The 9,382-nt window shown below is 48.5% G+C and overlaps 2 protein-coding genes across 3 annotated transcripts in view; one reads left to right on the forward strand and one right to left on the reverse strand.

The window, feature by feature from the left end:
* Positions 1-2,410: 2,410 nt before the first annotated feature.
* Positions 2,411-9,382, reverse strand: part of sec23a (Sec23 homolog A, coat complex II component) — a 12,626-nt gene continuing 5,654 nt past the window's right edge. For both annotated transcript variants that reach the window (XM_005751776.2, XM_013915582.1), the window contains exons 12-20: positions 9,086-9,175; positions 4,792-4,898; positions 4,555-4,708; positions 4,400-4,477; positions 4,153-4,314; positions 3,915-4,001; positions 3,388-3,543; positions 3,117-3,182; positions 2,411-3,031 (exon numbers count right to left, since the gene is read on the reverse strand). In XM_005751776.2, the coding sequence (XP_005751833.1) occupies positions 2,942-3,031; positions 3,117-3,182; positions 3,388-3,543; positions 3,915-4,001; positions 4,153-4,314; positions 4,400-4,477; positions 4,555-4,708; positions 4,792-4,898; positions 9,086-9,175 (990 nt within the window). In that variant the 3' untranslated portion in view covers positions 2,411-2,941. The remainder of the gene's footprint in view (positions 3,032-3,116; positions 3,183-3,387; positions 3,544-3,914; positions 4,002-4,152; positions 4,315-4,399; positions 4,478-4,554; positions 4,709-4,791; positions 4,899-9,085; positions 9,176-9,382) is intronic.
* Positions 4,909-8,779, forward strand: LOC102198773 (adenosine receptor A2b). Its single transcript, XM_005751775.1, has 2 exons — positions 4,909-7,877; positions 8,006-8,779. The coding sequence occupies exon 1, from the start codon at positions 5,931-5,933 to the stop codon at positions 6,774-6,776; it is 846 nt and encodes a 281-aa protein (XP_005751832.1). The 5' UTR covers positions 4,909-5,930; the 3' UTR covers positions 6,777-7,877; positions 8,006-8,779.

Here is a 9,382-nt window from a genome sequence, read left to right on the forward strand (position 1 = left end):
AATAATTAATTAAATGTGTCAATAATTAATTAAATGTTTCAATAATTAATTAATTACATGTGTCATAACTATTTATTTAATTAATTAATTCCAATTGTAATTAATTATTGCCACATTTAATTAATTATTTAATGGTTTATTTAATTAATTCATTATGGCAGTCCTGGCGCTCCATATGTTCCAGGTGCTCACCTCCATCAGGTGGAGTGTGAAAGGAAGCCTGCTGGGTTCTGCTGTGTGTAAACTCGGCTCTCTTTAATAAAGTCTTCCAGTCGATGGATAAATGCAGTGTTGGGCAAGTTACTTAAATAATTAATTATAGTTACTAGTTACTTCTTCAAAAAAGTAACTGAGTTAGTAACTGAGTTACAAGATTCTAAAAGTAATTAATTACTTGAAAAGTAACTATTGTGTTACTTAAAATAAACGTTTAACCCTCTGAGGTCCAGGGTATAATTGCCCATTTTAACCACTTTGATGTTTCCTCCACATTTCACCTTTAAAAACTGTTTATTTGCCGTGTTTGGTCTCATCCTTTTCAGCACAACCTCACATGTCTGAATTTACAGTCATGTTTTCATTTTGACAAACTGTATTAACAACATTGATCTAGAATCAGACAAAAAACATAAAATCTGAGAGTTCGTTGAATCATATTTCATAACTTTAAATGCAAATATTTGTCAGTTCTAAAATCCTATGCACAAGTTTTGCAAACAAAGTTATTTGCAGCCATTTACCTTTTACCCTTTTTTATAACCACTTGAAACTGTTTACAGAACAATCAGCTGTTCTGCATTTAATAAGACAAATTATTTGTGCCACTCCAAAGGAGAACATCACAGTCTGATACCTGCAGGTCTGACAGCAGCAGGTGTATCACTCCTGTTTCTACCTGGAGACAACAGTCGCCTCATTGTTCTGACACACAACACAAAACTATCCACAACACTACACACTAACTACACAAGACAGCACATTAACTACACACCCCAAACACGCTAAACGTCAAACGTATCCCATCACTGGATAAATGTGATTCCAGTCTCATGCCGTTTCGTTTGGACTGACACGTGGATTGTGTGTCTACTCACTGCGCATGACCGCCACCTGCTGGTGGGATTCATAGTTCAGGTAGTTTCCTCCTCTGCCTCCTGATTAAGAGTACTCGGATACTTTGGAATAAAAACAGTAGTAAACAATTATCAAAGTTTAAGTTTCATTTTCACAAATAATAAAAAAACTTTTTAGATTTTATTTTAAACATTTGTTCATCTTTCCGCTGATCTGAAGTCAGATTCAGTTATGAAACACAGCAGCAGACCTCTGTGTATGTATGTGTGTCCCACGTTTAGGTAGGAGGACCACAAATTTACTATACTTACCTCTCCCCTCCTTTCAAGAAGGATGCTGCTGAGTAAAGGAAGCTCAGACCCAGACAGTGGCTGTGTCCCAATTCCAAGGCTGCATCCTCCGGAGGCCGCATTTGAAGGCCGATAACAACGACAACATGACGAAGGCTGTGAACTCCTCCTAATACAGCCAAATGCATCCTCCTTTTTCCAGAATTTGAAGGATGGGTCGGGTGTGTCCTTCGTGGCCCACCTTATCCCAGAATTCATAGCGCGGTCCAGCCAATTTTTTTTTTCACACAGCTGAATAAACATCAAACAGAAAACTGATTAAACAGAAGTGTGAGATGCCTGAGAGTTTACTCCAGTGTCCTGTTATATTTTAGATAGCAAGGAGCAGACGGCCGAGTTTATTAAACTCCACTGGTGGCTCAGATCTGAAGGCTAGACCGTCCCATCTCACAGCCTCTCACTTCTGGCCTTCTCGGTCTTTGGAAGACCCGGCCCACGTAGACTGTGAAGGCCGGGTCCTTAGGAGGACGCAGCCCCTGAATTGAGACAGTGCTGAGCTCCACTCCACCTGCTCACCTGCAGCTTTTTAGCAGAGGTGTCTGTTTCTGTGGGTGTGGCACATGTTGAGGACCCCACAGCTTGGCTTATTGTTTTTACCTGTGTGAGTGGGAATGCTCAGATGGTGAGGCGGGTCACTCAGGTTAATTCAGGGTAAAAGTCGGACTCTGTTCGACTGACAGCAGAAGCTCCTTGAGGGTCTGTTAGGTTGCTTTTCCTTTTCACACTTTAAAGGAAAAGTGTGACCCTAAAGTGGATTTTTAAATATGGGGTGGTGCTATTTGCTGGGATGACTGATGGTGTCTGAGCAGAGGTGGAGGCGACCGTAGTCCTGTGATCATCTTGTCTACAGCCGATTACAGTTACAAACAGACCGTCTGCAGGGTGTCAGACAGTGCTTTATAAAACACTGGGCTCAGTCACACATGCATAGGTGCTGCGTCTCTGATGACATCAGAGCTTCACGTTTCAGAAGAAGACAAACTCTGTAAAATTCTGCAGATTTTATTAGAAAGACGAGAACAGTGGCAAGGTGAACCTCTGCGCTCGTTCTCGGTTAGTGTTCAAACACAAGCAGACAGCTTCGCGCGCTCAGTGACATCACATGCTTTCTAAAAAAACAAAACACCTCACTTCCTGTTTCCTGTTCCTAAATAAAAAAAAAAAAATCACATGTTAAAATTTTAAAATCAATTTGAAACCTTTTAGGGGGGAAAAACTCCCGACGGCCACCACTTCCTGCTGTTGTTTCACAATAAAAGCTTCACAGACTAAAACTACACAGTGGCTTTTATTTTGAAAGCTATCACTGCCGCTGTCTGAGAGGATCAACCAATCAAATGCAACTTAATTTTTTTTAAAAAGGCCAATTAACAATAGCATCTCTACACTGTGAGGTTACAACTCTAAACCTGCTGCTGATTAGTTGATGGTGCTTGTGAACTGTTGCCATGGAAACATAGGCAGCAAGAAAACAAATAAAAAGCAAACAGATGAGGACAGGTGAGCCGATGGCACACTCAGGCGGCGCTGGAGACAGCGAGCTTCTTCAGGTGGTCCATGAACACCTGCAGGCTGACGTCGTCTGTCAGGATCGGAGCACCGGACTCCTGCGGTGGGGGGGGCGGACTTGTGTAAACACAGCGTCTGATTGGTCCACATTTAAAGGTTAAAGATTACAGGTTAAAGTCTTACCTGCCCCCAGGTGTACATGTTGTTGTGGGTCTGGGAGGGGTTCACTTTGGAGAGCAGGAAGCGAGCCTGAAAACAGCAGAAGAAGAAAACTTTTCACCTGCTGATCATGTCTACAGGTGTGTATAGGTGTGGGCACAGGTGCAAAAAGGAGAGTTTGCACCGGGAAATTGTTGATGATGTCACATTGCCGCTGTGCTGATGTCACGCCTCGTGATCTGAGGTGATGTAAATAAAGCTGATGTGTTTCTCAGGTGTGTGCCTGCGCCCTCACCTGGCTGCCGCCGTGCTCCGTGTCGATGTATCTCGGCATGGGGAAGCGCGTGTGCAACAGCTCCTGGGCGTCGTCCACCGGAGCCTGAAGCAGGTGTTTGAAGTTCTCGTACTCGGGCATGTCCTGATAGCCGGCCTTCCTCCACTGAGCCACAGTCTAACAGAGAGACGCAGTGAGACACAACTGTACACCTGCACGGGTCAGCTCATTATCATGGTTCTTTAAAGATTTGTGTGTTTTGAGCTCATGTGAGGTGAATTGTTGAGTTAACGAGAGGATATGAACGAGCTCAGCAGGTAAAACTGCAAACAGCTGATTGAAGCACGTTCAGGTTTGAGAGTTGGACTGAAATCAGGTGGGAACTCAGCTCAGCGTCACATCTGTGATGGAAACAGCTGGATCACGTTTAAAGAAACCATCTGAATGATAATTGTGGCTCTATCCTAATTAAATTACTGGACCCTGATTGGCTTAGACAGCTGTGATGTCACGCGGTGCTGGGGTGTGATTGGTGGTGTCGGGTGTACCTCTCCGTGGTAGATGAGGATCTGGAAGAACGTGTCCATCAGAAGGATTCGGTCGGGCAGGATGCTGCTGCTGTCCAACAGGACGGGCTAGAAACACACACACAGTCTGATCAGTTAATCGATCAGTGATCAATAACTCACAGTTTGTTTCCCAATGAGAGCTTCAGATTCTGAAACATGAAACACCTGCACATCCAGCTGCTTACTCTGCACTGTGTGCACACAGGTGTACAGGTACCTCAGGCGGGCCGTTGAAGGAGTAGGCGTAGAGCACCGGCTGGATCATGATGAGCGCCTGCGTCAGGTCCTGCCGGTTGAAGTGGTGTCGGTAATACGAGCTCTCGTCAGGACTGTTGTTGAACACCTGCAGGAACGGCGAACGCCGCAGGTGGAACATGAACTGAAACACACAAACACACGTCAGCCCTGTGTCCCGGTGCGTGTCACAGGTGTGTCTGCGCAGAGCGTTACGGGAGTCGGGTCACCTGGGGATACAGGGAGAAGGTCTCGGAGAACCGGAAGGAGTTCGGGTCGTCTTTGTGGTAATCGCCAAACTTCTGACACTGAACACAAACACAGGTATCAATTGCTTCCTGTTCGGATCAATCGTGGCGCTCACTCTGCAGGTGTGTTCTCCTACCAGTCTGATCAGCTGTCTGTCTAACCACCTGAGCACGTCCGGCCCCTCCTCCGTCTCTGCCCGGTACACTGCCAACCTCGCCATGAGGATGGCCGCCGCCTCCTGGTCAAAGGACGCCGCGATGCTTTGAATCTGCGTCTGAGCATCGGCCCAGCTGAGGGGAAGAGAAGGGACCAGGATTAATTCAGGTGTGTGTGTGTGTGTGTAGTGATGGGGTGGAGGCAAGTGTGTTCGTACTTCCTGGCGGTGGTGGTGACCCGGATGCGTCGCTGGCCTGACGAGTGCTGGTACTGCGTGACAAACTGGATCGCCCCGCGGCCTCCCTGAGGGATCGGCGCGTTGTGCTGCAGGAAGTGACCGCAAACAGGCAAGTTAGAGGTCAGAGGTCAGGTTAATCAGGTATCAACATCATAGAACGTTAACCCCGCCTCCAGCATTTATCCCGCCCCTGAGACATCGCTGTCAGGGTCACGACCCCTTGGACTGTTTATTTCCGTAGCACCTGCTCAGGTGTGTTTCTGTGTTTGACGCTCGTTTTCTGCCTCCAGACGTGACTCAGAGGTCACTTTCTTTAACAAAGCTGAGCTGTGATTGGCTGCTTCACACCCAACCCCGGCCTGAGCTCCTCAGCGGTCTGAGGTTCAGCAGGTGGTGAGGGTGATTACACACCTGCACACCTGTTATTACCTGAGTCAAGCTGCGTGACTGACACACACACACACACACACACACACAGGATATTGGATGTTCATCTTGTTTACTTTACAGCCAGCAGGTAAGTGTGTGTGTGTGTGTGTGTGTGTGTGTGCGCTCATCATCGTCACAGCAGGTGTCAAACAGGTGCGCCATGGCAACACACCCCCAGGAGAACACGCCCCCTGCGGTCCACCCTCCCCCGCTCAGACTGAGCCGATCAGACTCGTTGGACTGCGATCAGACTCACACACACCGACTGATCAACTCCAGCCAACATCAGTGTGACCTTTAACCTCTGAAGACCACAGACCGCGCTGATAATCAATCGATGAAGGTGACGGCATGGTTCTTCTTCCCGATTGGTCCGGTCAGCTGCAGGTTCAGGTGGACTCTTCTTCTGGTCTTGGCTCTTGTTTTTGATTGGTGGAAACGTCCTTGAAAGGCGCTCTCTCTGTTTTCAACTGCAGCTCAGGTGTGACTCACAGAGCCTCAGGTAATCCCAGCAGTCTCTGTGGTGACGGCGGACTCTCAGCTGCTGCGACAGCCTGCTGAAGCTGCTTGTCCTCTGCTCCTCGTTTCAGAAGAAACCAACAGCTGATCGATCAGCTGATCAGAGAGCCTGCAGGTGATTGGATCACTTCGGCGCGGTGCACGTTCCTGTCCTGCGAGTCCATGTGAAGATGGCGGACATTTTGAGCACGCTGTACGCCGCTCTCATGCTGCTGACGAGCGTGGCATCCACCTGTGGGAACCTCCTCCTCCTACTGGTGCTCCTGCTGAACAAGGAGCTGCGGTCCGACACGCTGGGCCTCACCCTGAGCTTTAGCCTTAGCGACCTCGCTCTCGGACTCTCCGCCATCCCCTTCAGTGCGTACAACAGCCTCTCCCAGCCTGTCAGACACTCCAGTGAGGCCGACGTCTGTCAGGGCGGCGGCTTCATCTTCCTCCTACTGCAGACCGCCTCCCTGCACTCGCTTGCCTGGGCTACCATCTACAAGTTCACGGAGATCTGCTTTGCACTCAGCTTCCACAGCATCTGGACGGCGGGGCGGAGCCGGGCGGTGCTGATCGCAGTCTGGCTGTTCTGCCTGGCCAACGCCACCATGCCACTGCTGGGTTTCGGCAGCTACGCCTACAGCGAGTCACGGTTCCTTTGCTGCCCGAGCTTCACCCCGGAGAACAGGTACTTCGTGCTGCTGTGGATGGGGGCGGGCATCGTAGCGCCGATCCTCACCATGTGCTCGCTGTACGGATACATCGTGTACGTGGCCAGGAAGCAGGCCAGGAGGGGAACCTTCATGTGCAACGAGCTGCACTGTTTCTACGTTCCTGCCAACAACTACCTGAGGAGCTCCATCGTCATGGTCACCACCTCAGGTGAGCTCAAGCTGTTCCTTGACGTTGCAGGGACACGGGTTACACCTCCACTTCACCGACTCACGTTCTTTGTGAAAACTTCGTCCTCTGAGTTTTACTCCAAGTTTCCCCCACACAGAGGTCCGACGACTAGTTTCCAACCTCTGTAACTAGCCCACAAACATCTCCACAACTCCTCAAATCAGCTACAAACTTACAGCTGTGTGAAAGTAATGCTCAGGCTAGTAAACAAACTTCAGTACACAGATGTTACTAACTAATCTCCAACTCCTGTTAAACGCTCAAAATCTACAGCTAGTCTAAAAATCTCTGCAGTCTCTTAAACTTCAGTAAGTAGTCTGAAACTTGTCCTCTAGATTCTTTAATTGGTGCAACAGTCCCAGTAATTACCAGTGATTTCATATGGAGTTCCAGTATTTCTCCACTGGGACTGAACATCCTGCCTAACGGGAAACAGTGTATTGGATTTCTGCTGATTAAGTCTGATGCATGAAATTATTTTTTTCCTTCGACAGAAAACATTTCCCCGTTCGTAAAGCCGAGCAGATCCAATGTCCTCATAATCTCAAACCAAACAGCAGGACCATGTGACCACTGGGCCGCAGCCGTTTACCCTCTAAACTAAAACCTCGACGTCACAGCGGCCGTCTTTGAGGATCAGCGTCCATGTTTATCTTTGTGACTCACTGCCATTACTCTCATTATAGGGACAAACACTGAGGTCATAAACACAGACAGGGTCAAAGGTCACCACAGCCGGCTGCAGACGGTCTGAGTGACCGATAAACCAGGTTCATGTTTTCGCCATAAGGTCAATGAGAGCGCTACGAGTGAATGGCTACTGGCTCTAACACAGCACTCATCCACTCTACACGCCACGTCCACCTGTTCATGCAGAGAGAGTGTCTCCAGCCTGGAGCGGCCAGGGATTGAACCGCCCACCTTCAGATTGGTAGACAGATCTGCAACTTCAAGGCCGTTCTCTAGTCCCTACGCCTCTTTAACTAGTCCACAGATAACTAGTCTCCAAACACCAGCTCACTCATAGAGGGGCTGCTGATGAAGTCATGTGACTCTGTTTCCTGTCTCCTGGCAGTGTGTTTGCTGGTCTGCTGGCTGCCCTACATCACTGTGTGTCTGTACGAGACGCTGAGCGGTCAGCAGAGTCCGTCCGTGACCGCCGCCCTCTCCTCCTGGCTGGTTCTGACCAGCGCCGCGCTCAACCCGTGGATCACCTGCATGACGCAGACGTGAGTCAGACTTTCTTTATCGAAGGCTCCGATCAGTTTTGAAGCAGTAATGAAACGTCACTATGACGCGCTCATGATGTCATAGTGAACAGGAACGTCACTTCCTGTCTGTCTCTCTGTGACTCCAGCAGGTACAGGGCGGCGGTGTGCCGAAGTTTCCGCAGGTTCGTTCCTTGTGCCGGGATGTTCCTGGAGTCCCACTCCCAGAGCTCCACCCTCCATCTACCTGCGACCAATCGCCCTAGCACAACAACAACAACAAGTATGACCGCAACACAGCCTCCATCTTCTCCCAAAACACTAACAAGACCATGACCCTCCCATCACCATCACTGGACCTGTGCACTCTGGGAAATGTAGGCCATACTTCTCATCTTCTTCTTCAGCGTGGACGAGTTCTGACGTGACGTTGTGTTCGAAGACCGCACACTGATGTTCAGCTGATGATCTCCCGCAGTCTCACAACACGAAACATTTCCTGATCCACTCAGAGTCACAAACAGTCCGAGCTCTTTCAGCTCCATTTCAGCAGAGGTGTGTTTATGCTGACGTGACCACATCAGCACAGAGTAGACGGAGGATGAAGGCCAAACTGTTCCATGGGCTCAGTTACACTGAGCGTTTAAACTCTGAGCTGGACGCCGTGCTGCACGTGAACAGAGCTGAGAAACAGCTGGAGACTCTGGGAGTGACGAGCGGCTTGTGCAGCCCAGCAGGATCGAGGATGATGGACAAACTCGGCGGAGCCTGGAAGTCAGCATCTCCGCCCTGATGTGTGCACTTCAAATTCAAACTCATTTCCTGCTTATTATGACTGAGCATCCTCTTAGAAAGACTGTCAGTTTGGCTGCTTTAGTTTTTTGCCGTTTTCATTTTGAAAGCTGTCCCGCTAAACAGCAAAAATAAAATGATATTACTTTTAAAATAATTAGAGCGAATAAATAAAAACTAAAAAAATAAACTACAAACAGATGATCACTGGTCTAATTGTTGTTTTAAACACCAACATTTTACTATCAAAACATCAGTGGGGCTTTTATTTTGTCAGCTTGAGCTCTCATTTTCTCAACAGCAGGATCTATGACATCATCCTGTACCATGACATCACTGCAGATCACTGAACTTTCTTTTAATTGGTGGATATCAATAATTCAGTAGCTTCATGGTGACGGTGACAGAATCAAAGGTCAGAGGTCAGGTGTTTATACCTGGTTGACGACCTCAAAGTAAAGCGCCAGCGTGGTACTCGGATCCAGTCCGCAGACCTTCCACTGACAGGTTCCTCCCGTGCCGATCTCCTGGAACACAAACAGTCACAGTCTAAGCAATTCTGCTCCTGCAGGCCGGACACAGGAATTACACCCATCTGAGGGTTCACCTGTACCTGACAAAAACACACAATCAGCATTTATATGAGCAGTAAGATTCTGAGGCGGCGGTGTTGTGTACTTCCTGTCTCTGCCTGCAGGGGGCAGTGTTAGCGTACTTCCTGTCTCTGCCTGCAG

This window comes from Pundamilia nyererei, unplaced genomic scaffold (assembly GCF_000239375.1).
Source record: "Pundamilia nyererei isolate P.nyererei 1_Seehausen unplaced genomic scaffold, PunNye1.0 scaffold00325, whole genome shotgun sequence".
NCBI classification, from domain to species: domain Eukaryota; kingdom Metazoa; phylum Chordata; class Actinopteri; order Cichliformes; family Cichlidae; genus Pundamilia; species Pundamilia nyererei.

Bases quoted from the DNA above. Each gene is read 5' to 3' on its own strand.
- LOC102198773 (XM_005751775.1), top strand. From the start codon at position 5,931: ATGGCGGACATTTTGAGCACGCTGTACGCCGCTCTCATGCTGCTGACG.